The sequence below is a fragment of the Grus americana genome, chromosome 17, assembly GCF_028858705.1.
Source record: "Grus americana isolate bGruAme1 chromosome 17, bGruAme1.mat, whole genome shotgun sequence".
NCBI lineage: Eukaryota > Metazoa > Chordata > Aves > Gruiformes > Gruidae > Grus > Grus americana.
In genome coordinates this window covers 14,003,910-14,031,216 of record NC_072868.1, presented here as the reverse complement: position 1 = coordinate 14,031,216, position 27,307 = coordinate 14,003,910, and the positions used below count along the sequence as shown (strand labels likewise).

The following is a 27,307-nucleotide window of genomic DNA, read 5'->3' as shown; positions in this document are numbered from 1 at the left end:
TAGGTGAAAGAAGATAACCTTTCCAGAATATCAGCCAAAGAACGCTCTACTCTGAAGTGTAAGTGCACTCAATTGTCTCCTGGTTTGAGATCTAGTAAAATGTTATGACATAATCTGGAGTTTATGCTATAAATTAAACCCCCACAAGTTTAAGCCAAGAACATCCTAGGCTCCAAATCTAATTAACTAAGCAAAGTAGAATAGCAGGGGCCAGGAAAAGAAAATGCACCCCTTTATGACATTGTGACCATCTTTTCTCCAACAGAGAAGGAACGTAAGGAAGAACAGCAGTACTATATTTCAGTGTGCATACACTGCTGAAGCTTCTAAACACTGGTCCTGATGCTGTTGGCTAGGAGGAGTTAGCAGGTTTCACTTGTGTTAGGCAAAGCTAAGAGCTACACTATACACGTATGGGAGTTTTGTTTGTTTTGGCATGGAATGAAAGACATCTCAGAACAAAAACAAAAGATGAAACGGGATCTGAGGTGGTTAAGCAGACAAGCTGAAAAGCTGGGATTGTCATGGGCAAGAGGTGCTAAGTGTTGATATGTGGTATAAATAAATACTGCAGATGTGCTTAGAGCACTGAATGTCATCATCCTGTTTAGTGGTGGTAATTTTAATGTACACATCTGTCACTTGCCATGGCTTTTATTGCCAGAAATGAGAACAACCCTCTTGTTATGAACTGTGAATCTCTTTAGCTACCTTATGCATTTTTGGCAATTGTGAAGGAAAACATTCATGGTACAAAGGACTTGTGTGAGGGCGAGGAGGTATGCTGCATCACACAGATTGTATTGCTGTGATAAAATGAATTTTCACAATGTTTTATTCACCTCTTACCTGTTTACTAATCAGCCCCGATAGAACTTACTCAACATAACTGTATGCTTTGAGTTGCTATTCTGGGGAAGCTGATTGATGTCAATACACTTTTTAGCTTTGCAAATGGTATCTCCTCCCCAGGAGATGTGTCTGGAGTCCACTTGCCTAATGAATACTTTTTGGTGTGTATAAATTACAAGTTTTTAAGACCAGCATGTTTTGGCTGGTAACACGGGTGTCCCAAACTCCTGTGTCATTGTTACCCCCTGCTGAATTTGACAGGTTACAGCAAAGCTTTATAAATTCTTAGGAACTTTTAGAATGTTTAAAACACCATGAGAGGGGAGAAGGGAAGGGAGAAAAAAAAAGTTTACTGCTCTTGTAATTACACAGACCTAAGGCTGTCAATAAAACAGTACTGTAATTAAAAAAAAAAAACCAAACACATGCTATTTCAAGTAAAAACAAACCAGCAACAACAATCCTGCCCCCAAAAAATCCCAAACCCACCGATAACAAAAATCCACCCCAAAGCAACAGAAATACCCCACCCAACCGAACAAGCCAAAACTTGGGTTACAGTTTACTTAAGGGGTGTGTGTGTGTCTTAAAATCCCTAAGATGGCCTAAAAGTCTGGTTTTATTTGTTAAAAAGTTAGGGTTTTTTCCTGAAGCTTGATGCCAGTTACCAGGATTGGCCCGGTACTGCACTGCTCTGCTCTTCTGCCTTGCTGCATGACGTGCGTGCCCCAGGCCGTCCGTCCCTCTGTACAGACCGGGGTCCCTCCTTGCCTGGCCGCCTTTCCCTTCCCCGGCTCCAGCGGAGGCGGTGCGGGGAGCACGGGAGGGGCGGCCGGTCCCGGGACGGCCGGAGGGGCGCGGCTGAGTCCCGGGCTGCCCTTTCTCCGCCCGGGGCAGGCCGGTGGCAGCCCTGAGGCGGCACGGACCTCGGTTTGCGGAATCAAGGCCTAAAATAACAGGCTGCTGCTACATAATAAGGCATTTATTACAAATCATCATTTTCAGTCATGACTGAACTTCATTAGTAGTATCAATTAGACCTCTTTCTTCCCCATGACGTTACAACTGTAGGGGGTAGCTAGAGCCAAACGAGCACCTGGAGGAGGAGGCGAGGAGCCCCCGTGCCCTTCCTCCGCCGGCAGCCAGGGCGGGCCGCACCGCGCAGGGAGCTGGGGGGCGGCCGGGCCGGCCCCTCAGCCGCGGCAGGCGGTGGTGCCGGCGGCAGACGTCAGCCGCAGCCTCTCTCTGGGCCCCTCCATGCTGCATCGTCCCGCCTCCGTCCCGCCTCCCGCCCTCTCCCCGCGTCCCCGCCAGAGCAGCGTGCCGCTAGGAGCCGCCGAGCCGCCGCCCGCCCTCGCCGGCCTGTCCCCGCTCCGCCGCCCGCAGCGCGTCTCCCTTCGCCGCTCTGGGGTCGCTTGGCGGGGGTGAATAAACCAGCCGGGCGTGACACCACCCCCCCCCCGCCCCGCCTGCCTTCCCGCCTGCCTTCCCTCCTCCCTTCCCTCCCCCTCCCTTCCCCTCCCTCCCCGTCCCTCCCTCTCTCCGCCTGGTGCCGCCACTGCCGAGGAGGAGGAACATGGCGAAAGCGGAGCAGGTCCTCAGCCTCGAACCGCAGCACGAGCTCAAATTCAAAGGTACGAGGCGGCCGCCGCCGCCGCCTCCTCGCGCCCGGCTGGCGGCGCGGCCGCTCTCAGGCCCCGCTCCAGCGGCAGCCATTTTCCGGGGGCCTGGGCTGGGCACCAGCCGCTAAAATGTCCTTCAGCGCCGCCGCCCCCCGCCCTGCCGGGCCTCTCCCGCCTGCCGCGGGGCGGGGAGGCGCTCCCCCTAGCCCTGCGGGGCCGCAGCGGGGCGCGGGGGTCCCCCCGGGCCTGCCCCTGCCGCGGCTGCGCTGCCCGCCCCCACCCGCACCGCAGGCGGCTGCTGCAGGGCCGAGGGCGGCCTGAGGGGAGAGCGCGGTGGGGGGGAGGGGGGGGTCGCGGCCGCCGCCTTCTCCCGCCGGCAGCGGGGCAGCGCGCCCCGGAATAGCCCGTTTCTCCCGCAGCCTGACCTTCCCCCCGCCGCGGTGGAGGGGCCGTCGCGCCCGCCGGGCGTGGGCAGCGCGGGACGGGGGCTGCGGACAGCGGCCGAGCCCCGCGGGGCCGCTCGGGAGGGGAGAAATATATCTTCGAGACGGCGGGAGGAGCCCTCGGCCTCCGCGGAGGTGCAGCGGCAGGAGAAGGGGATGTTTTTTCAGCTGACGTCGAGGCAGGCGCTCGGAGAGACCCCGGCCCCGGGGCGGGGGGAGGCGAGTCCCCCCCCCGGGCTGTCAGGCGGCCGGGGCGTGGGGCGCCCGAACGGTGTGCGTGGGGCTCAGCGGCTCTGGCAGAAAGCACAGGGCCTCGGCCGGGTGCTGGGCAGCCCTCCGTGGCTTTTTCATATTATTATTGTGATCTGACAAGCTATTTAGAGAAATTAATCGTGAATACTTTGCCTGCGTGAAAATCCAGCCTTTCTTTAAATAAAAATCTTGAATGGTTTGAATTTTCACTAGTGTTGAAATTCACATCTTGTAGCCTGATGGATAGCACTACTATAATACAATATTCTGTGATTACAAATAAGCATTCAGCATGTTTATTTATGCTACCAGAGTCAGAGGTGCTTAATAGCTTTATTTGAATATCTGGCAAATATGCTTTTTTCTAAAAAAAAAAAAAAAAAGTGATTTATTAACTAGCTTCTCGTGAAAATAATACTTCTTTAAAAAGCTTTTATGTACATTTCCAAATGTAGGGGAAGCCTTCACCTGGTTTTGTTAGTAAATATATTAGGAGTAATATAAAGTGGGCTTATCAAAAGGCATGGTAATTAAAGACTGGGTGGAATGAATGTACCTTTGTTGTGAGCTGAAGTATTTGCATGTTGTTATGGCAGCGGTATCAACCATGCTTAAGAAGGAAACTATTGTTGTTTTAACATTCTTTATGTTAAGTATGATTAGATGAAAATGAGTTCTTGCTCTGAATAATATTGCTTTCAACAAGCAAGTGAATCCAAACTCAGGTGGGCAAAAAGTGGGGCTTTAATTGGCACTGACTTGCTAATGAGACATAATTGTGATTCAAGGTTTGGGTTTTTTGGGTTTGTTTTTGTTTTCCACTTCATCACAGGTAGCTATAGATCCAGCCAAACTCTGTTTTTTGTTGAAATAAAGATGACTTGTCAGGCTGCCTGTCTTTCAGTTGAGGCTCTAGGCTAAATAATCAGTAACCGTTGAAGTTAAATCAACTAGCCATATAGATTTTGGTTGCCAGATCTTTAGCCAGCAATGTATACGTTATCCTTATAATGTAAAACGTTACTTGACTAACTGAAGCTATTAAATGGCTTAGTTTAAAAGTATGCTTAAATATTAATATTCAAACGGACTTAATGCTATGGGTAGCGTTCCTATGCCTTGGCAATAAATTTTGTCTTACAGTCCTTTCTAACAAGCAGTGCTGACCGCTGTCCTTCATTCAGGAAAGGCCGATTTGAAGTGTTCATGAAGTAAATTCTGCTCTAAGCATTTCTTGTCCTACTGGTTTTGTGATGGCATATTGCCTGGTAATATGGCAGTAATGATTTTTCTCACCTTTGTAAATAGTTGCGTTTATTTCCAGAGCATTGCTTTGCACCGTATGAGTAGATACAGACTGACAGAGGTCAGTGGTGCTGCTAACCGGTACAGTTGTGCTTCCTCACTGCTCTGCGCTGAAAGATCTGACCCTTAATGTAGGGCAGCAATGTCAATGAGGTAGGACTGTAAACCAAGTTTCACAAACACTGGAGATGGATAAAGGTCATAGTCACAATGCAGACAGGTAGAAAAAGCAGAAAATAGTTAGCTCTGGTGCTGTTAAAGTGCTATTTATAGTTCTTAAATATAAAATCTAGAGGGAGGTATGATGTTTGCAAAAAGATGTGGGGAGAAAGATACCGAAGTGAGGATTTCTTTTATAAGGTGTCCCAGTCACTGGGGTTGCTGCTCGCTCTCTCTCTCTTAGCCAGCACCTGTAAAGGATTGAAGACCTTTTTTAAGAAGCTTTTGCAGCCCCTTGGTTTGCAGTGAATCTTCTAAATTCCTTTGGCTCTCTGTTTCAAAATGTTGTGTTTGTGACTTGTTTGCAAAAATATCAGAGGAGTTTTTCATGCTAGAATTTTTTTTTCACAGCATGTGAACATGAGCAGGGGTTGTCTTTCCTCCCTGCCTCGCATCTCCTACACCATAACACACATGTTCCAAAATAGCATCAGCATGTGCTGTGCTGAAATGCAGCTGTGAGCAGTGGGAGGCAGGACACTCTCCTCTGCCCACCGTTATGTGGCAGGAGGTGCCTGTTTTCTTGCCCTGGTCTTTCATGCCATGTGAAATAAGAGCTTTGCTATCTTGCCAGTGACTTCCTCCGCTTATTGGTTGGTGTAGACTTGCAGCCTAGGTGAGAAAGCACAGAACTAAAGGTTTATTGCTCAGACTTTATTGGTAACAAATGGTGAAAAAGACCATTGTTATACATGACAACGTTTCCATTTATGTTTCCTTTATTTTTTTTTTAATCCAAGTGATAACATCCAACAATCTGCCAAGAATTAGTTAGATTACAATATTCAAGGCTCTGACTTTGGGAATTACTAGATGTAAACTTGGACAAGGATGTGTAACTCTGGCCCCTTTTGTTAGGTGTGTTTTCCTGCAGTTGTTAATGACAGTGCCATGCTTGTGCTATAGGGCACTGCCTCCTGCGTGACACAGGATGGCTACCTAGTTAGCCAATCTGTCATTGCAGCATAATGTGCCCATCTGGAATAGAGATCATTTGTTTAGTGTCAGCAAGTAACGTTTTGTTATATTCTAACTTATTTTAGAACTTGCCTGGGTTCTTAGGTGTTTGAAATGCTGCTGCATTCTCTGCAGCTGCAGAGTGTCGGGGGAGTGGTGTTTAATAGGGGACACGCACAAAACCGGAGGTGGCATAGGCTGAGGTACATTTCAGCACCGTTTGTAGAGGTTTGCTACAGGTTAGGCTGGACTTATGACTCAGCACTCTGTTGCAGTGCTCCCCAAGTGGCAGATAGCAGTACTGCCAAACGCAGGATTAATTCCTCGCAAAACTCTGTAAATTGCTGCCAGTTGGAAATGCTGTTTCCTGTTCCCAGTATGTGATTTTGCACCTGCACGTATGCAATGTCACTATGTAACTTTGCTTTCTGCAAAAGGTTCAATAATAAACCAGAATAGCCAATACTCTCCAGTCCTGATAGTAATGATTCAGACCTGGCCTGAGGCCTAGCCATGTTGTTTCCAAGCTATCACCTGGCTCAAGTGAATCCCCTGGGTACATCAGAGCTGCAGTCCAAAGATGTGGCCTCGGCCTGTATAGATGCGTTCAGTCCAACAGTATTTCTGCGGCACTGTGAGTGAAGCATTTAGTATTTAGCCACAGTCCCATGCAGCTTGTGTAACCTGCATTACCGTGGTTAGGCGGCTGCCACTCCTAAATAAGATAGTTTGTGCTCCTTCAGGTAAGTCTGTGTAAACTATAGTCAGATCTGCGCATTGCAGTGTAGGTGTGCAAAACCTCTGGCATCTGACATGAATATCCAGTTCTAATCAGATACCAGGCTAAGGCTCTTCAATCCAACAGTTCAGTAAGGTTTGGGACATAAGATTAGTCTTTACTGACCCTGCAGTTGTCAAGTCTCAGAAGAGAGGTTAAGGACTTAGTCAGACATTGAGACTAAACTCTATGATTACATCTCTGTCCCTGTCACGATCTGTCCATAATGATTGAAGCACTCCTGCAGTGAGAGTATTTGGAGGGATTTGACTCTGCTCGTTCTGTTCTGTATTGGATAAATAGGGATTTCCAGTCACTGCCACTGGAACAGGCTGTGTTTAAGAATGTAGAATACTGACAGTGTTGTGAGAAGTTGCCTGTTTAGTGTAATTAATATGCATCCTTTAAGCTGAGAATTTACATGCTGTTTTCTTTAAGCAGTTAGAGCCCTCCTGGTATTCACAGCATAATGGCAGTCAGTACTAGGTTTTCTTTACTCTTTGGAGGCTGCTGTGTCAATGGCTATCTACTTTTCTGCTGGAAAATGTACCAGTCCATGCTTCCCTTTGTCTAGCCTGATTCCTAGTTAAATCATTGTTACTGCATTAAATACTAGTAAACCTTCACATGTCTTTACATATTTGAATTTGATTATTAAGTTATACACTTAAAAAGAGGACATAGTATTTAAATAACAGGCAGGCTTCCTAAATCTAAACAAATCTAAGTATGTGGCCTAGCTATCAAACAAAATTATTTGTCTTATTCTGGTGACGCTTAAATATTTGCAGTTCATGTTATGCTTGCTATTCTTGCAACTTAGCTAAAATCAATAGCTTATTCTAACTATTAAGTGTTCGTTATAGTTGTACAGGCTTGCTGACCGAATTATTCTAATTTCACGTGCACCATTAGTTTTATAATTACTTTATCACTTCACATAGAGTCTTCAATTCAAAAGAGCAGTGTTTGGAGCAAAAGAACTGGAGATAAAAGCAAGATAGTGATGCATTGTGAGTGTCTCATGACACATCCGTTTTTGTGAAAGGTGGAATAAGTTGAAGATAGTGCTTCTGTTGAGCTTCCTTAATCTGCTGGTGTCCTGTATGCTAGAGACGTGACACGAACAGCTTCACTGGGAAAGGGAGGAGGAATTGTACGTGTGGGGGCTAACAGAAATTTGAAACTTTGAATAGGATGGTTAGAGAGCCAAATAACAATTATTTGAGACGTGTGAAGCAGTCAAGGAGGTTTCGTTGCATTTTCTGTTAAATTTAATTAATGTATTTAGGTCTCCCAAGACTATTTCCAAAAATATCGCAATCTGCTTGAAGGCTTTGGCCAATGTGATTTATGGGTTAAGGGGTTTTGAATAATTTTGTACTGCATAGATCTTAAGATTTGCAGTTGAAGTAACAAGCATTAACGGAATCAAAGTATTACTATTTCGAGGAAAGTCCTAATGCAGTGATAAAATCAGCATGAGCAACTCTTACTTGGCAGTTGCATCTCATTTTTGTGGGATTTTGTGTCTTTAATATGATCAACTGCTAGCTTTTGTTGTAAGGGATGGGAGACATACATTCATAATTTCCCATTCGTTGGGAATCTCGTGTTTGTGCACAAATTTTCAGCTCACTTTGAGCTATGGAACCATTGTACTGATACATGAAAAAGTTTGTGAAGTTTGTTTTTAAAGCTCCTCAGGGTGGCAGACTGCCAGTCTGATTTCGTTGATGGGATGTGTCCTCTATTCCTCACTTCGGAAAATATATTTGATAAAAAATAATATTGAAAATACATATGTAAACACAAGGTAAGGGCTGGCTGTCTTAAGTCCTAGCAGCATGGCGTCATGTCAAAATAAAGACACAGGTAATGTATCATAGCAGTGCAGGTTCACACAGATGCTTAGCAGTAAATTGTATTTACCAGCTGGTGCCCTGCATGCCATGTGCAATGTCTTATCACCTGTGAAAAAGGAATATGGAGTAGAAATTTGCACAGGAGTTTCTGGTGGTTTCTTCTCATTGGAAATTAAATTATTGCATTTTTTTTCCTCACTTCACAGGTTTTACAAATTAAAAACTTATCAGTAGTCATGCATTGCTTTCTTTTTAAATAGGCTAGCTACCTTTGAATACAAGGCTGAATTTTGTTTAATTGCGCTCTAATTCAGAATTAGGATTGTAAAAATTAGAGTACAAACCTTTAAATAGATTGTCAGATCTGTTTTGAAACTCATCTGGAAAAAAGGCATCATCACCATAGTGAATGATCCAACTTTATGAGCTCAGGTCAGCTTACATCGATGAACAAGTGCCCAATTTTAAAAGAAGCTTAATTTGTTGTATGCACCCAGTTCTGGAAGGTATTGATTGCATCAAATGAGTTTTGAATCAAATTAGCGACTTCTACATATGTTATAATGCAATTTTTGTAGAAAACTGGGCAACCCAGGGTTTGTCTTGTTTCTTGCTTTCAGAGTGCCTCTAAAGATAGCTTTCTGCCTAGCTGGAGACAATGCAGGAATCAAATGACCCTTGCTAATTCTGCCCACATCTTGCAGTCACACTCATTTTCTACTATCTTGTTACCATATTGGTCTTATGTTTGCTCCCTGCAGGGAACAACTAATAACTACTGAATGCATTTCATAGTTGGTACAGTAACAGCCTTTTTACTTTTTCCGTCCGTGTAGTTGGTTGGCTTTGAAAGCTTTATTGATGATGTGTGCAACAGCTTTGTTTGTGGTAACAGCTGTTGTTTCAGACTTGAATTTCATCTTTGTAGGGAATGTGATCTTCAACATTATCATTGTGCTGCTGCAAGCCATTGTTGTTTGGTTTGTTTTGTTGTTGGTTTTTTTTTTCTCCAAGTAAATCGTTGCTGATTTAAGTGAGAATCTGGTAAGACCAGGAACTCTTTCCCAGTTTAGACCTCTCTCCCTTCCCTGAATGAGGGACACTGGTGTGACAGTTCCCACCACAAGTAACATTGAAGCCTCCTTTCATTATCTTCCTGTGTGATGACCAGAGGCAGAAAGGAGGCCTGTTTTACATACATATATCATAGAATCTTTAAGGTTGGAAAAGACCTGTAGGATCATCAAGTCCATCCATAGAATCATATATGAATATTTAAATGCCAGTTTATCTAAACTACAGGCCAGACTCCTGCCAAGCCTCTTCCTCTGGCATTTGACCCAATATTTATTCACTATATAAATCCTTTCATACCTGCTTTGTAGACTGAGGTGTCTGTAGAGGCATATAGGATATTTTCTGATATGTCTGGGATGTTGTTGAATTTAAAACTTGGCCTGCTAGGCAACCTTTCATAAAGAGGGATTTGTGGCATCAATCTGGAACAGCTGTCACAATCTTGCTTGTCATTGAAAATGTATGCAACGCGAATCACCATTTCCATGTTTAATTCAGTGCAGGATTAAAATGCTCATGGATTGAAGTGATTGAGTGTTTACACTAGCAAGACAATCCAGACTGAGTTGACTGAGTCTATCCTTTCTGTGTTATAGCTGTTGTGAAAACTGCTTACTTCAACTGTAATTCTTCTGGCCTCAAAAACATTTGTACAAATTGGGTGCTGCTGCTGCGTGCAGTACTTTATCCCACATTATTATACATACTTTATGAAAATAATCTCTTTACTAAACTACTTTAGTTCTCTGAGCTGTAAACGAAGTCCCTTATACCATGGTGCTATGGATTAAAAATTTTTATCATTCTAAATTTAATCCTGTTTTCTTGGTTGGTTTCCACGAGGGGTGGAAAAAATAGAGAAGGGGGAGGTTTGCCTGGTGATCCAGTTACTTACCATGCAGATTATAAAATCGTGTAGGTGTGGGGCTCAGTGTGGAGCCAAATCTTAACGTTTTTGCAAACAACTTTAAAGACCTAATTCAAGTTAGTTGTGCTTGTAGAAGACATGTCAAATAACTATGTAATTCTTTAAGAAAAAAAAATTGCACTTTTTTTGTTTTTCCTGTGATGACTCTTTTTCATCTAACCAGTTACTTCATCCCTACTGGTGCTTCTAATGTTTCTCTTGAGCAGGAGTCCAGCACTCCAGTATGCAGTTTCATGTTTGGAGACTGCCACTGTTGTCCGTTTATATTTGCAACTGCTGCTTCTTGTGATATGTGAATTAACAATATATTTTGCATCTTCTCAGAATATCTGCATGCATAATTTCCTCTGGTTTGCAATGTCTCCTGGCCTTCCTACATTTTTACCGGACTAGGATCAAAGGTGTAATGGCAGTAAGAATTTCCTTTTCCTTTTCTTTTTTCCCTTTGTTTTTTTGTATAGCAGTTTCTACAGTATGCTTACTGGTGTCATACAGTAGTGCAGATAATGCTTACAGGAGTTTAGGTTTAGAGAATGCAACTTCACATTTGTATCTTGTTTTATGCCAGACAGTATAAGCTGTCAGGTGGTTTTGTTTTTTTTCCTTTGATTTTGAAAGCACAGGTAATAGGCTAGTTTTCAAGTGGCTCCCCAAAAATGTATCTTGCTAAATTCAACATTCCTTCCTTATTGATAGCTGTAATTAGTTTCTTACTGCCTATTTAATTTTGTTTTAACTTACTAGAAAAGCAGCTACTCCTTGTGCATCCCAAAATCTCTATAATTTTGCTCATTTCTTCTGGTATTTGCAATTTATGCATAGTTTTGCACTTAAAATATTTGCTCAGTTGCTATTCAAGTTATTCTTCAAATAGACAAATTCGATGTGTATATACGAGCATAAAATGAGAGTAGTTAAGTTGCTCCTTCTGTATCATTTTAATGTACATCTGAAATGGAAATTAGTGATGAAATTAGGCCAGGAAAAATTACTTCACAAGAAGTAGAAGAAAAAGTGTTGTTTGGGATGATGATTAAAATCACAATGCTTCTTCCAGGGAGATACTTTACATCAAATTCAGTCTTTAGCACTGGTTTTGCTGGGGAAGCTTGCACACCAGGCTGTGATCGTGTGACTCTCCACTCTGCTGCTGCATCCTTGCTTCTCCCTGGGGGCCCGTGCTTTGTTTCAGTATCCTTCCTATACCCACTCAGCAGCCCCATGAATGCGGCTTCTAGCCACATAGAATAAGTAGGTGTTATGCTTATTGAAAGAGATATAGCTGCTGTTCCACTATCAAAAGAAGTATGTCGCTATTTTCTCAGTTGTTTTCATACCTGGAGAGAATTGGTACATGTGATATTTGTGAGTGGAATGAACAAAGTAATACGATATGTTTGGCATTCAGTTCTTAAAAGATATGAAAGCACAGTTGAAACAGAGATAGACCTCTAAAAGCTAGCCAACCCTGCTATCAGTCTCTTGTTTGTGCAATTGTATGCAGAAAGCTGCTTTAAGTTTAGTACATAGAGAAAATATTTCATGTTGTGCGATTTTGTTGCTGAAGATTGCTGTAAGTAATGTTTGCATGTAATAGAACTCTGAAGAGATCAGTTGGAAAAAACAAATGATACCAGTACCAAAATTATTTGAAGGGCATATTCTTCCATTTCTCTTGGCAAGCTTATGTGTGGCCTCACAGTTCTCACAACTGTGGAGTCAAACTGTTGATTGTCCAAGGAATAAAAGGTGACAAAAATTACATACTAATAGATACCCTGAAAATCGTCTTCAGTCTCAGATTTTTTCTCTTTTTTCTCCCCCCCCCCCCCCATTAAGCATGAGACATGCTCTGGCAAAAATAGTTTGTGCCAGTATAGGCCAGAGAAGGACACTGATTAATCCATCCAAATGACATAATTTATTGCCAGTCTTGTTCCAGCTTTGGCATCTGGATCATGTAACTTCAGGTTTCCACATATTTTTTTTATTACTTTTTTTTTTTTAAAAAAACATTACCCCACTGCGTCAGCTATTGCACAGAGAGTTATTAGGATGGCACTTCTATTTCTGTAATAGGTTTTTCGTCAAAGATTCTACTGCTTGACACAGCAGAAGTGGAAATGACCACTTCCCTCCTGTCACTTTGCTTCAAGGGCTCCTTCCGGGTGAGGATAGTTGCGGTAAGAGTAAAGAAATTAATTCTACGGGGGTGGGGTTTTCTAGCTACTTCCATTTAAAATCTGAGCTGAGATTGAAAGGTTTATGAGTGGTTTACACAAGGATTAAGAGAAGTTTTTCTTCAAAAAAATTACCAAATTTGGGGCTGTTGGGTCCTCTCAGTGAATGACTTGTGAAATCAGCTGTTTATGCAACACAGGCACTTCTTGTTTCTCATTCTTCAACTTTGATTTCAAAAGTTGCGGATGCTCACTTAATTATGAATGTTTCCAGAGCCAGATGATGATGATGATTAAAACTTGGCATACAGTACTTTTTAAAACGCTAATCTTCACAAGATTCTCTGTAATTACATAAGTATTCTCCTGACTTCACAGAGAGGAAAACTATAAGGGTCCAAACCTGCTTCTGTTTTGGAGTTGCTATCAACTCTTATGACTCTTAATAGCAGAACATCAAACCCTTAAGTGATTTGTCTGAAGACAAGTAAGATGGTGGGAGAGTTTGATTGAATCTTGGGTGTTCTTGATTCACAGGCACCTGGCTGATAGCTCAAGATGTCTTGCTTGACATTTCAGCTTTTTTCATTTTAGTGTTTATCTTCAAAGGTCATCAATTATATATAACTTTAAAAAGAAGTCTACAGTAAGTCAAGTTCTACACCTGCTATTGAGCCCTCTTGCTCATCGCTAGTGTTTTTATTTTGACTGTCTCTCTCTTGCTGATAGACACCCCTGAAAATAACATGGGAGAAATTGTGGAAGGAAAATGAAATCACTTGGTCCTGTCAGAGGCATAGTAAAGGAACTGAGAAACAACTCAAATACGATGATAAGAAAAGTTATAAGTAGAAAGGCTGAAATATTCAGCTGGAGAGACGACTGGGTTCTTGGTGGTGGTGGTTTTGTCGGTGGTGCTAATACGCTCTGGCTTAGGACTCTGCAGTGGGTTTGTATGTGCCAGAGCAGGGCAAGGTGCGTCCTCAGTTTGAGGGGCTGAGCATGCCAGTGGGGAGACACTTCACGCCGTGGGGCAGGACCCAGTGCCGTGATGGGAAGGGAGCCTGAAATAGCATGTTCAACCCCCACTCTCTCCACTTGTAGGTGCAGGGTTGATGTGGCTCATTCACTGGGTGAATTACTGCTCCATGTGGGCATCTGCTAGTCAGGGCACATCAACCTGTAGAGTTTGGGCTCTTGAGAATAGCCACAAAACAAGTTTCCTCTCTGCTGCTTTGCACCATCTCCCTTATTAAAGATTCCTTGGTTATCTTTCGATGGCTGATTAATATGTCAGGTGATTAATGACTTTCATCTGACACATCAATGGGATTAAGCCATGGTGAAATACGTCCTTCCTCTCCTATTGTTGCATTCTGCTGCTTTCCACAAAGGAAGTACAAGAGGGATTGTCTCACTAGAAGCTCTGCTTGTATTTCTGCCTGTTTCCAATTACCTTGCTTTGGATACGTGTCTGTGGTGCTGAGTTGGAGTGGCAAAAGTTGTTTAGGGAAATATGATGAAAGTGCATCTAAAACATTCTGGGAATAACATGGGCAGCTTGATGAGAATTTATTCTTTGTCTTGTTGATCAACGATTGCCAGTTTAACGTGACTGTGATTGTACCACATGCTCCTGCAGTGCTTTTGCTCTGAAAATAACTGGTTCCCTAAATTTTTTTTTAGGGGATGCCTGAGAATTTGCATTGGATTTAAGCATGTGCCTTAATTATTTTCAATAACTATGCCAACGCTATGAGTGTGACTGCAGCACGTATGCCTAGATGTGCTAGCTTTAACCTGCTAAATACAAGACCTTGTTGCCTTAAATCGGCAGAATGCTGTGCAGAAAGATGCAGTTTCCCTGATGCCAGTATCTGAGTGCTGCTTGATCTGGCTGAAAACTGATTCTCCTTTTTCTTTTCCCCACCGCCCCTTCCCTCACTTCCTGTCTTGGAAGTGGATTAACTTTCAGCCCAAGCAGCTCCCAGACTCGGCTCTCAGCGCAAGCAGATGAACCCTGTGTAGCTAGCACAAGCAGTTGGTGGAGATGAGAGGTCAGACCACTTCCCATTTCAGCAGCGAGACAGACTGCTGCAGGAATAAAGCAATCCTAATTAGCCCAACTCTGCTGATACTTGCGCTAACACCTCTCACGTGCTGAACGGTGCTACAGCAGTGTTCTTGCATTGAAAGGATGTGTGTATTTGCCATGCTAAAGCATGGAATGTTCGTTAAGGTGAGAGTAATTGTATTAATATATATAGATGGTGCACCTGTGTAACATGGTTATGGTGAGTAGCGTGTGTCAAAAAACTTACAGCAAGTACTGTGCTGATCAAAAAGTTATCAGCCTGGATTAGCTGGTACAATTATGGACAATTTTTTATTGCAGTGAGAGTTATTTAAAATTTAAATAGAGTTGATGACATGTTCTTTTGACCTAATTCCCAGGCTTTTGTATTATTACTAAAATGATCCGGGATATTATAATGCAGTACACTGCAGAATGGCACTCTTAGGAAAGATTGATACAGCACTGGTGTTTGAATGGGAAATGGAGCGTAGCAAATTCTGAGATAATGCTGTGATCTTCAAATGTGAAGGGTTGTATGCGTAGCTCCTGGGTGGAAAGCTACAGCTGTAGTTTGAAACTAACCCTGCTGAAAAGTGACCCTATGAAAAACCATGATACCTCTTACTGTTTGTTGTTGCGTGACTATATGAGGTGATGTTTTCCTTTTCTTTAAGTAGTATTGCTAGTTTGTGTATCACTAGATGCCCAGTTTGCATTAACACAAGTTGACTTTATCCTAACTGGCAGGAAAAAAATCTTCTAGCCCTTGTGGAATATTCCAAACTTTCACCACCAAATTCAATTTACTACATTCTTCTTCTAGACAGCTTGCTGCCATGACAACCCCATGTCAGATGATGCATGTAGAGACCCTGAGTTTCCCATAACTTTGTCCTTGGGATGACACCAGTACCATGTTTCTCATGAGCTTTAAAAACATGGGAGAAACATAGTTCCCTTTTTTTTTTTTTTTAAGAAGTGCAAATTGTCATTTGGAAAGCACCCTGCATTAATGTTTCACTTATCTAAAAAAATTAAAAGTAATCAAAAGTACATTATTTTTTGAACACTTAAAGTTGTGTTTCTTAAGAGTGCAGCTTCTGTTCAGGCACACAGTAAGATTCAGTCTTCACTGCAGAGGCAACTTCTTGCTTTTAACCCAAGTACCACCCAGATGTACCAATTTGATTGTAATTGTGCTCACAGCCCACCTTACGGGTATAGGCATTATCCAAGTGCTGCATATACTTGTATAAATAGTCCATCCACTTGCAGTGAGGACAAAGGCATTGGAAAGAAGCATAGAGTGTTTTATCTTACTGTATCTGTGGTGTGATTCCAGAAGTCCTGATGCCTTGCATTGAAAAATGAAGCTCCAGGGTAGACGCACGTCTCATACAACTGTTAAAACCCAAGCTTACCTGTAGTGCACAAATCCAGACATTAGAAAGCAAAGGTGTATCTCCAGTACAGAATTAGCTCGTGTTTATTTTGAGATCAGTTCCCTCACATACCCCAACCTCCCAAAAAATGTCTAACCTGGGCTATAGTAATCTAACAGGCTATCAAGGTTTCATTTCAGCCTGAGTTGGCAGTCCATGGGCCTTGCTCTTACAAGGCAGGCCAACCAAGCTGATAATATTTCACTGCCATGCCCTAATTACCCCTGAGTAATACTCAGTTGTCTATTGCTTTTCGTACACACTTCAGAACACCTATATTGGCACTTTAATCCTGCATTTGTCTGCTCTGTTTTGCTTTGCTACAGTATTTTAACAGCAATGCCATAAGGAATACACCTGCGCACAAGTTTGCTGAAAGCAGACATCAGCCTTCTACTACAGTTGTGCTGGCTGATCTGTAAAACCTGTAATTTGGGGAAAATGTATCTGAAGAAACTGTTTAAAGTTTAGCAGACAGAAGAGGAAATGTCAGGCAGACAAGAAGAAATGAATTTGGTCTGCTGAAAGGTTTTGCTGCCAAATATTTTGGTATGAGCTATGTTAGCAATAAGTAACTCCATTTGGAAATTATTTTGCACACAGAATTGTTGTCGTATTACTATTACAAACAGCAGCTCTGTGCTGGGGTGCATGAATCCCGCACGCATTCAGGGATAAGCCAAATAAAAACATGGTATTTCCCACAGGAAATCTACCCCAGCATGTGGACTAGGAAAGCACTATTGAGGATGCAGCTGCATATGTAGGGCTTTGTACGGCCAACCCTCCCTCTGTGCTGGGATAGCTCAGGCTGTAACTTTTTTAGTAAAGGCACATCCTTAATGCTTAGGCAAGTAATTTCTTCTGAAATGCTGGACTTCTCCCAGTTAGAGCTGTCTTGAAGATCAGCTACTGTCTTTACATGCCTAAATGTTTGCTGGATTTTCCTGATAGTTTGGCTTGTTTAACTTCTTTAACAACTCACGGCTGCTTCTGCCCAGTTATTTTCCATTAGACTTAAAGTCTCTCTCTGCATGCAGAACACAGAGAAAACTTGACAGCTGTGTTTCATTCTCTTTGAGATCTCTGTTTCACTAGGCACAGGTTTAGTGAAGTCTTTTGTCATGGGATCTGAAAACTTTATTGCTTCAATTTTTTTTTTGCTACCAAGTTGCATTGTAAATGCAAAGCTGGCTTATTCAGAGTGCAGGCAGAAATGGTGCTTGCATTTTTGTCTGGTTGGGGTTTTTTCTGTGTGCAATTGTTTTGATTTTTTTCCCCCCTTCTAATTATTTAAAACAAATTGGATCAAAGATAAAGGTTGCAGGACTATAATACTTTTACAGCTGTATTAAACGTCATCTTAGGAGACAAATTTGTGTGATAAATTAAGTTTGCTTCCTTTTCTACAAATTTATTTTAAGCCAGCCATGTGCAGGAGGAGGATGGTGGAATGTTGCCTGCTAGTATTTTCATTATTGTCATCATCATTCACCTTTTTTAAATTTTAAGACTGTTGTTTCTGCAAGGAAAGGGTCGAGGCTTTTTTTTTTAACCAGTTTGCTTATACTCCTGAGGATAGATGAAGATATTTTATTCAGGCATCAAATTAATTACTTTTATGCAGAAGACAGTTGATTAAAGTATGGTTATATTTCTTTTACTACTTTACCATGTGAGCGAGCACTGCAGTTCTGTGCTACCTGTCTGATTTATCAGTGTCTTGTAGGAAATCAGTAACTACCCTTTCCTCTAACCGGAGGAATTTTGGTATTTTCAACTAGGTAGTGAGCCTGTGAGAAAATGATTTGCCTGTACTTGGTGTTGCAGAACTTGACAATTGTTTGCTTCTGGCTTTGCTAATATAGAAATCTTTGCCAGTGCTCTCAGCATCTAAGAATTTTCCTATTTCCACATGGTTATTTCCTTTCTTGGGTGAGGTAGGCTGTTTTATGAAGATTTCTTCTGGTTTATCATTTCTAGTAGCCAAGAGAATTAATTTAAAAAATATATTATTATTTATTCCCTTTCTAGTTAACGTACTGTACTCCCCTAGTTATCATCTATAACATAGGTATATACGGTATCTCTGTAAGCCTGGGTTTACTGGGATTCAGTAGTTAGAATGGAGTAACTGCAGTACCACAGAGAATTTGGCATCATTTGAATGCCGTGTTGCTGTGTTGGCACCGTGTATAACTGATTTCCCCCTTCTTGTTTTGCTATTAATGATCAACTTCAGCTGTTGCCCTGTTGGAGCATGCTGCATGTCAGAATGCTCAGAGGCCTCGCCGCATCCGCAGCTTTGTGTGCATGATTATCTGTACGTGCCGCAGATGGAAATTGAACATCTAATTACTTTATAAGATTTGTGAACAGAGATTTAGAGCCTACTTAGCCTCTGCTTGAAAAGTATTTTCTGTGTGTTTCAAGTCTGCTTTTGTTCTCCTCCTCAGGTCCTTTCACAGATGTTGTCACTACAAACCTGAAACTCGGCAATCCCACAGACAGAAATGTGTGCTTCAAAGTTAAGACCACAGCACCACGTAGATACTGTGTAAGGCCTAACAGTGGAATTATCGATGCAGGAACATCAATTAATGTTTCTGGTAAGCCATTCAAGCAATTTTTTGGTGATTGAAAATAGCTTCTTTTAATCAATTCTTTCTTGGAATGCTTTGCAATCTGAAAGTATGTTGTTGAATATTCGTGAAAGCAAGAGGTTGTGATTTCATGGAGAAGCAGCCATTTCATAATAGAACTTTACTTCTCTTCCTAGTCTAGAAGTAATACATTTGGTTTTACATCTTGTTAGGGGGAGGCAAGTGGAAATACATAAATGATATATATAATTCAATAACAGTCTGAGCCAACCTATCGAAATCAGCCCTGCCCTCCCTGTGGGATTATTTTTGTACGGTTAGTTTTTTTGCCAGCTTGATTTCCTGAACCAGCTCACCGCAGGGTCAAACAAGTGCTTGGACAGGCACGTCAAGGGAAGAATAAAACTGGGTGGACTGCAGCCACACCAGTTTAGACTGATGTAGGCTGTTCCCGAACTGCCTAATATAAACAATAATGAAAACATTTACTTTCAAACTATGCTTATTTTGTGTTCCTTGAAGATGTGATATGCTTTGGTGTTAGAAATGTCGAGTGACTAAATCTTTGCTGTTCCATAGGAAAAGTGAATGATTTTTCTCTAATGAGTCAGTAGCTCTTGACGTGCCTCAGTTTGGTAATGGAAAGGCAAAGGAGTGGCTTACTTTGAAAGCATAAAAAGCTGAGTATTTTCCATGAACAAAATATCTGTATATTGTTAACTTGCTGATGATACGTGCTTGAGAGCAATGTGTTTTCTCAATGACTTCTCCAGTCCATGTTTTTAATAAAGAATTCTGTCAAAGCATGTAGCAGTGGCATACTGCCTAAATGAAGTCTGACTTTTTGATGAAGTAAATTATTTCTATAAACATGCAGATTTGTTTTACTATTTTTAATAAATTTTAATATTGACATAAGAATTACTGTTAGGTTATGCAGTTTGCTGTTAGTCTTTTACCAAACTTTTCTAGCCTGGAGTAAAAAAAAATTGGGAGCTAAAACTACTGCTTTTTACTTGAAAAATATCAAAATGTAAAAGTCAAGACTTCAGGTTTTTACTTAATAAAATGTAAAATATTTAAACACCTCACCCTTGGAGAGCTTGCTTCAACAAAATAAAAATCGATCCCAAAAATACTTTGCACTATAACATTAAGAGACTCTAATCCTGTAAGTTGTTTTGTGCATGCCTGCATTTGCACACTCATTGATCTGTTGTCTTTGGGATTTCTATTGTGTCAAATTGAGCATGCATATGATTGCAGAACTGTGCCTCGCTCGCAGTTAATCTCTGGGGAACATCACAGCGAGGAGACAACCAGTGCAATGTGGTAGCCACAGGTGGGGCAGGCAGAGCACTTCAGGAGAAGGTTAGCACATATCCAGTAAGCCCTGAAATGACTAATATGTAAATGAAAAAGCTCTCTAGAGAGAAATTGAGATTTCTAAAACTCGGGACAATTCCCAAGTAAAGCTGTCTGTCTTCTGTACTAGCTGCAGGCAAGCATATTAAATGCATAGAAATCAGTGAAGTGATAATGAAAATTAGCATGGTTTCTAGCTACAAATTATCTTCATGCTATACAGATGTGGATTCTTTTCATCATTCAGATGAACTTTCAAAATCAAAAGCCCTCTTCCTTTGCTGGCACGTACCATGCTTTTTTTAAAATGTCATCTTGATCTCAATATTGAGTGTTTTCTTAAACTTCTGCTTACAATGACCCTTCCCTCTGCCTTGTGCAGAATATAGCATAGGCGAGTGTTGTATGAACCATTTTTGTTAGGTTACCAGCATGCCTACATCTTTCTTGCTTTTCCAGCCGGACTCTTCCCAGCAGCATACCAGATAGAACGTGGATCTAGTCCAAGACTTGACTTCAAGTATCCCATTATGAGAGATTGCTGTGCTAACCCAAGGCTGTGCTTTGCTCTTGCTTACATAGCTTTGAAAATTTTCCCTTTTCTGATAACTTTATAGTGATGTACGATTCATTTAGCTTTGAAAATGGCTGTGGTATATTTAATCACGTGCTCATGTTTGTGTTGTACGTATTTTTATGCTGATAATAACGATCCTAAGTTGCCAGTCCTTGCGTTAACATGGTATTTTAAAATGTAAGTAGTCCACATTCGTTGTTCTTTAGGTAATATTTTAAGGTAAATTTATAGGTAGATGTGTACAGAATTCTGGGGTTATAAATGTTAATTCTTTATTTTCTAAAACATTTGAAATTGAAACTGTCTTTATCATGTGCTGTGGTTTAATTTCTCTTTAATAAAGCTCTATATATTGCACTCCTGGTAGCTCCTTTAAACCATGCATAGGATCTGATTTTGGACTTGAAGATGGCAGTGTCTTTGGTTCTGATTAGCAGCAGGGATCTTTTGGATAGGAGGGATCAAAGAGGGGTCTTTCATTAATTTACAGAGCAGAACTGGTTTCGAATTCACAGAAAGGAGGGAGATGTGTTTAACCTTTGCTTTGGAGTCATGTTGCTTAAGAACAGAGGGCTGATTTTTGGAGTTAAGGAAGTGAAAAATAAATAGAATTTGTTTCTTTGTCTCTGAATCAGTTATTTTTCAGTCATGTAATTCAAGTCTTGCACAGGGCATAAAAATAGGACTCGAATTCCTCCAAACCTAGTGAAATACTACTGATGAGGAATTATTAGAATATACTTAGTTCAGTAATAACTTCCAGACACTTAAACTAATTGGGCTGTATTTACTATGTGCAATCTGTCCTCTTGAGAATTGCCAACTGGCTTTAACACAGCCGCTTGGTAGCACTGCATTGGTACTGCACCTTGTCTCTCCAAAAAATCAGCACCTAAGTGCAGTGGCATGAGACTCTAGAACAATTTACAGGTTTCTCAGAATTTTACTGACTGAAGCTGAGTTTGGGGCAGCTTTACCTTCCTTGGGCTGTAGTAACTGGATGCCTTAAACTCCTGTGAAACTATCTGTACTATTTTGTTGTAAGTGTATGAGAAGATGTTCTGCCCGAAGATAGAGGCAGCAATCACAACATTATTCCACTTTATTTCGTGCTAGTATGATGGCTCATTTAAAACATATAAAATGCGAGAAAAGTAAAGCTTGCTTTATTCTAGTGGAGTGTCGAATGCTGGCTGCTTATGCCATATCACAGCTTTTCCTAAATATCTGCATTTAAGGCCCTGTCAGCATGCGCTGCAATGTCAGGTTTGTAGCCTGTGTTTTCACCTGTTATATAATGGCATGTAATTTTAACAGCGGAGTTTATGTAACTGTTGGGAAGAGTATGTGTGCGCTGTCATCTGATTTCATTGCATTTGGTCTGAAATACTTTGAGAAGAAGGGTATTTGTGCACATTCCACTTTTGTTAAACATGTCTTATTTCAACAAAGATATCTGATTTTGTGGCTTCCAAGAGGTTGAAATCTAAATAAGACATGAATGGATTACAAAGGAAAAGTGGAAAAACTATAAGTAGATGCTGATGAGTCTGCAGATAGGTGTATAATGGGGGGAGAGAGAGGAAGTACAGATGGTACCATCTGTGCACAGTGTCCCGCTGAAGAGAGCAGTCTCAACATACTTCCTAAAAATGGGGAGAAGCTGACGTTATCCTGAGGTTGCTGTCGAATATCCTTGGGGGGGAGGGATTTTTTTAGTCTTCTCTAGACTTGCCTGACTTTGAAAAGGCAGTTTGCATTGCCTTCAGGAGGGTGCTTCTGCAGCTGCTGTTCTCTTAGGTCGCAGTGGGTCCCCCCCTTTCGCTAAGACACTGATTGTGTCCCATTTTTTAGTGTTACTGAAATACTTACGGTAAAAACTATGTAAACATGGAACAAATGTGAAGTGATGCAGTGGATTCTGCATGTTTCTGTAGATGGAGCGTCCTTTCCTCACCTCTAGCAGAGCTGATCAAATTGCACAATGATCTTGAGGCTTGTCCCTGTAGCTGGTTGGGGTATTTTATGTAAAGGTGACATGAGTGTGATAGATTTGATCTATCCAGACCATAAAGAATTTCATGCAGTGCCATTTGGGAAAATTATCAGTAAAGCTAGAAAAAGAAAAATAGATTCACAGGGCTGCTTAAAGAGTAAACAGTGATGTAGTAGATGGAAATGTAATAGCAGGAAGTTACTAGTGACATTTCTTGAGAATGATTCTTGGTACTAATCTTTTTAAATGCTTTTACAAGCAATTCTGGCACAAAAAGAGTACACCAAAACCCTGATGATGATGTGAATTTGGGAGGTTGAAGATATGCAGCAGAACTGGGTGTCCTTGAAGGCTACAGTAAGAGAAATAAAGGATGAGTTTCATCAGAAAAACTGCAAAATCACGTACTTGGAGGATAAAATACTCCTCCTATAATCACAGGCTTTTAAACGAAGGAGACTGGATAGGGTGACCAAGATGCTGACATAACATGGCTGTGAGTTAAGACAAACGTAGTATGTGCAAGCAGGCCGGATAATGGAAGAGATAAGAGGATATAAATACTATTGTCCAAGGCACTAGTAAAACTTCCTGGATGTATAATTAGAGGAGCTGAAGCCAGAGCAGGTGCAGGGGGTGAATGAGGAGCCTGGCCCAGAGAGGACCCACAGAGTCTGGCTTGCTTAGTTTACCATAAAGCCAGGAGTTACTGTGATTGATGTCTTGGAGTGCACCAGAAGTAAATGACTCTTCCCCTTCTTTGATATTTAAGCATAAGGGCAGTATTGGTCCAGGACCAAGTAAACAGGCCATTAATAAACTTAGATGGAAACTAGAGGAAGGTTGCTGACTTTTCTGTTCCTTCTGCTCTTGGAAGGGAGTGCTAGATCCTAGTAGGCATTAGCAGTAGCGTTTTACCTCCTTCCGAGTTCCTTGCTTCAAATTTCCTCTGTTCTTTGAGAAAGCAGGTTTACTCTAGGAAAACCAGAAGAGTTTAATGCTTCTGATATTGTTACTAGCTTTGCCAGTAAACTGTTCTAGGAACAGGAAAGAGCATATTAGGTGGTCACCGCCTCTCCTTCACTATCTACAGAGGGCCTTGCGTAAAATATGGGGGGTTTAGCAGGAATGTGTGAGAAAACTGGTATCTATTTCTTTGGAAACACTTCAGAGCAGGATGTACATAAGGTCAGTCCTTTGTGTTTGAGTTTTGAGAGAAAAAAGTGGGCTAACAAATACAAATTGCGTTACTGCTCATTCCATTGATCTCTCAATGACTTTGCAGTTTTTGCTTGTGGTAGAATACTTCTGGTGCTTTAGCTGTAGGGTGATCAGTTTAGAAACCGGTTGAAATACTGATCTCTGCCTAATGGACGTTGGTGCTAGTGAACTTGAAGCTCACATTAATCATTTTGTTTCTCGGAAATCTGGGTTCTGATGAAAGCTGGTCAGAAACTTTTGACCGGATGAGATGACTGACTTGATAAGGCATTTTGTAGGAACATATGCTTTTCGCATAGTTCTTGCATAAGGTATGGAATTTCCAGTCAAAACAAAGGAGCCACGTTCACAGTAGCAAATTCTCCAGCAATTAGGGCAGTTACATGGAACTGATCTTTCACAGAAACCCTCAGTAGTATGGGAATAAATGTTGAAATGGTTTGGTTTCCTCTTGAACAAAGTACGTCTTTTTGAGCTTCCCATCTGGCTTACAAGACATTTGCTGAATAATTTGTGTCAATGTGGCTTTCATGTATTGATCTAAAAATACAAGTGCTAACAACATTTGTACTGTCAAGCCCTCTCTAGCTGCTTGCTCTTATGATTCAGTGAATGGAATTCAGAGCAGCAATCGTTCGGTGTTCAAGAATGGCTTCAGCACTATCACTTGGGAAATAATGATTTTCAAATGAGGTTATAGCTGCACTCGGCAAAGCAAACTGAGCAAACTGCAGATCTGGAGAAGTTCCATAAACAGTGGATAGTTTTGACTACCCAGTTGGATCTTACGCGTTATGTAGGCTTGAAATAAGTGAGGTGTGTACTACAGGGGAGAAAAAATTATGCTGCTGCTTTTCAGTGATGTATCATGGAATGTTGAAATACATGTGCTTTCACAATGCAGTCACTTCTGTTTGCAAAAATAGGTTTAAAAGTAGCCTGTTAATTTGCAAACCATTATTTTGGACTAGTATTTGATTACTGAAAGGTGAGTTAAAAATGTGTAATAATTTTTAAAGCACCTCCTCTGAGAGAATTTGCCATCTTCCTTTTCTTCTGGCTTTAAAAGGCGTGTGGTTGTTGATAGCCACAGATTGTGTGCGTAATAAAGATGGCACAGCCATAACATTCTGCTCACTGAAGGAGGCAAATTGGTTTGACTTGCCTTCATTTGCAATAAATGGGATCTTTGGATATCGCTTTTATACAACAAACCCCTGCAATTAGTGCATGTGAATTTGGGCACGTAATGTTAATAGCACTAGTACTTGAAAGTAATCCTAATTCTTGAACTGCTTCTCTTCATAATGATTGGATTGAGGGACTGAAGTAGCCTCATCGGTCATAAAATGTGAATTTTTTAAACCTTGCGCCATTTTTTTTATGCTAGCAGTAATTGCAGTATATGTAAGTTTCATTTTAAATTTGGGGAGGTGGTAGCTTTTTGCAATGTCCAGTAACATGTTTGTGTAAACTGCTTTGCTTATTTTCACATACGTACTGTCTCACATTGAAGCCAAACCTGTGTGTGTTAATGTCACAGTAGCTGAATGTCCAGCTGTCATTTGCAAAATGTAGGGGTTCTAAGTGACCACTGTGTTTAAAGAATATTCCCTGTAAATTAAACAAATAACTCCCCCTCTTCAACTTATTTTAACAGGTTGGTTCTTTACCCAAAAAGAGAAGACATGGAAATTCCTAATATTAAAAAAATAAAAATTTTAAAAAAACCCAAAACACCACCAACAACAAAAAAAACAACCCCAAACCTTCTGTTTCTTTCTCTCTGCCCCCTGAACATGGTTGTTTTCTGCATAAGTAAGTTCTGGAATGTTTGTGATTTTTGAATGGAGAAAAATCCATTTCTTGTATACCCTTCAGAGGTGATGTTTATATAACATTTACCTGTAAACTTCCAGCTATAAATTGGTAACAAACTTTCAGCAACTTGTTTTTGGAAGATAAACTTGTACTTGATAAAACAAATATCGTGAGTCTTAAACTTTGTAGAGGAAATTTCCATCCTGAGACTTGAACTCAAGGTTTAAAATGTTTGACTTTGCCCCTGTAGCGTTTCTCAGGAACCATCAGAAGTACTGTGTGTACAACTAATCACAATGCCAGCTTGTTACTTCTGCCCCAAGGACAGAGGAAGAAAAAAAGATGCTTTCTTTGAGAATTTTTCCCCTCTGTCCCAGAAGATATGTAAATTATCCTATTTACTTTAAATTACTATTATCATCTTGCCATAGTTGTCTACAGAATATTGTACAGTGGTCAACATTTCCAAAATTCTTGGCGAAAAATCTAGACAGACTGAGGAAGTCTGTTTCTCTTACTTTCTTTTAGAATTTTGTTTTAAAAGTGAGGTTCCTGATCTCAGCTGCTGCTTTGATTGTAACAGACACACAACTTGAAACTGTTTTAATGTTTGTATTTCTCAACTCTGGTAACTGTATCATCAGTGCATGACTATGCATCAGAGCAACGTTAACATAATGTGTTTTGGGGTTTTTCTTGCAGTGATGCTACAGCCTTTTGACTATGACCCTAATGAAAAAAGTAAACACAAGTTTATGGTTCAGTCTATGTTTGCTCCAGCTGATACTTCAGATATGGAAGCAGTAGTAAGTATTGAAATTAATTAAAATTGATTTGTTTCTGATTGTATGATTTTATAAGACCTTTTACTGCATAGCTTAAGGTCTGTTGTCAAACCACACTGGAATGAGGCCTGAAAGCTTTGCCAGATTTCCATCTCTGTGCATGGCAAGGTGTTTTCTCTTTATTTCAAGGCCCAGGAATCTTGCACTGAAAGACACAGTTGGTGTCTGTGGTTGCTTCTTTAGGACGCTGCTGTCAGTAATGGAATATCAAGCCATGAAACAAATGTTAAGTAGTTGTAGGGTTTTTTTATTATATCATTTTTTAGAAAGGCCAACTGGAACTATGTATGTAGAGAGAATATATTCTAAGTCTGTGGCATCTTTTATGTTTTATGCCTCTACTCTCAGTCTTGACTCTTCCCTTGAGCATCTCCTTTTTCTGGCAAGAACCAGGAGGGTGATTTACAAGTATTGTATTTTTCTTTATCCCTACCTATCTCTGTTGTGGCTTAGGTAAATGAAAGGCCTTCATAGAGCTTGTCCTTTAGATTACAAATGAGAGTAACAGAAGCACGTAGGTGCTTGAAGCAGAGAAGGACAAAAGACTTAGAAATAAGATGTCAGCCTACATTAAGACAACTTGGAAAGGAACAAACCAGTATGTCAACTGGTGGCTTTCCTACAACAGCAAGATTTGCTACTGCAAGAAGGAACAAGGAAGCTTTCTCTGGTTTAGCTTTTGTTAGCTTGGGAGAATACTCAGTAGCTATTGAGGACACAACAAAAAAGAAAAAAAGACCATTACTCTATAAAGTGTGTGCCTTTGTATGTTTGTGTGTTACTTACATACTGTGAGGTTTATATTTTTTTATCATGGCTTTTTTAAAGTAGTTTTTACAAAATGCATCTCCTTCTGAATAGCTTTTTAAAGCTACAGCACTC

General features: G+C 41.0%; 1 protein-coding gene across 3 annotated transcripts in view; it reads left to right on the top strand.

Annotated features, from left to right (window-relative positions):
- Positions 1-2,052: 2,052 nt before the first annotated feature.
- The window catches only part of VAPB (VAMP associated protein B and C), a 39,269-nt gene continuing 14,014 nt past the window's right edge, over positions 2,053-27,307 (top strand). Inside the window, exons 1-3 of one of the 3 annotated variants that reach the window (XM_054845092.1) lie at positions 2,053-2,486; positions 18,454-18,606; positions 26,283-26,386. In XM_054845092.1, coding sequence (XP_054701067.1) covers positions 2,429-2,486; positions 18,454-18,606; positions 26,283-26,386 — 315 coding nt within the window. In that variant the 5' untranslated portion in view covers positions 2,053-2,428. The remainder of the gene's footprint in view (positions 2,487-18,453; positions 18,607-26,282; positions 26,387-27,307) is intronic. The other 2 variants (XM_054845093.1, XM_054845094.1) reach the window with 2 other exon arrangements.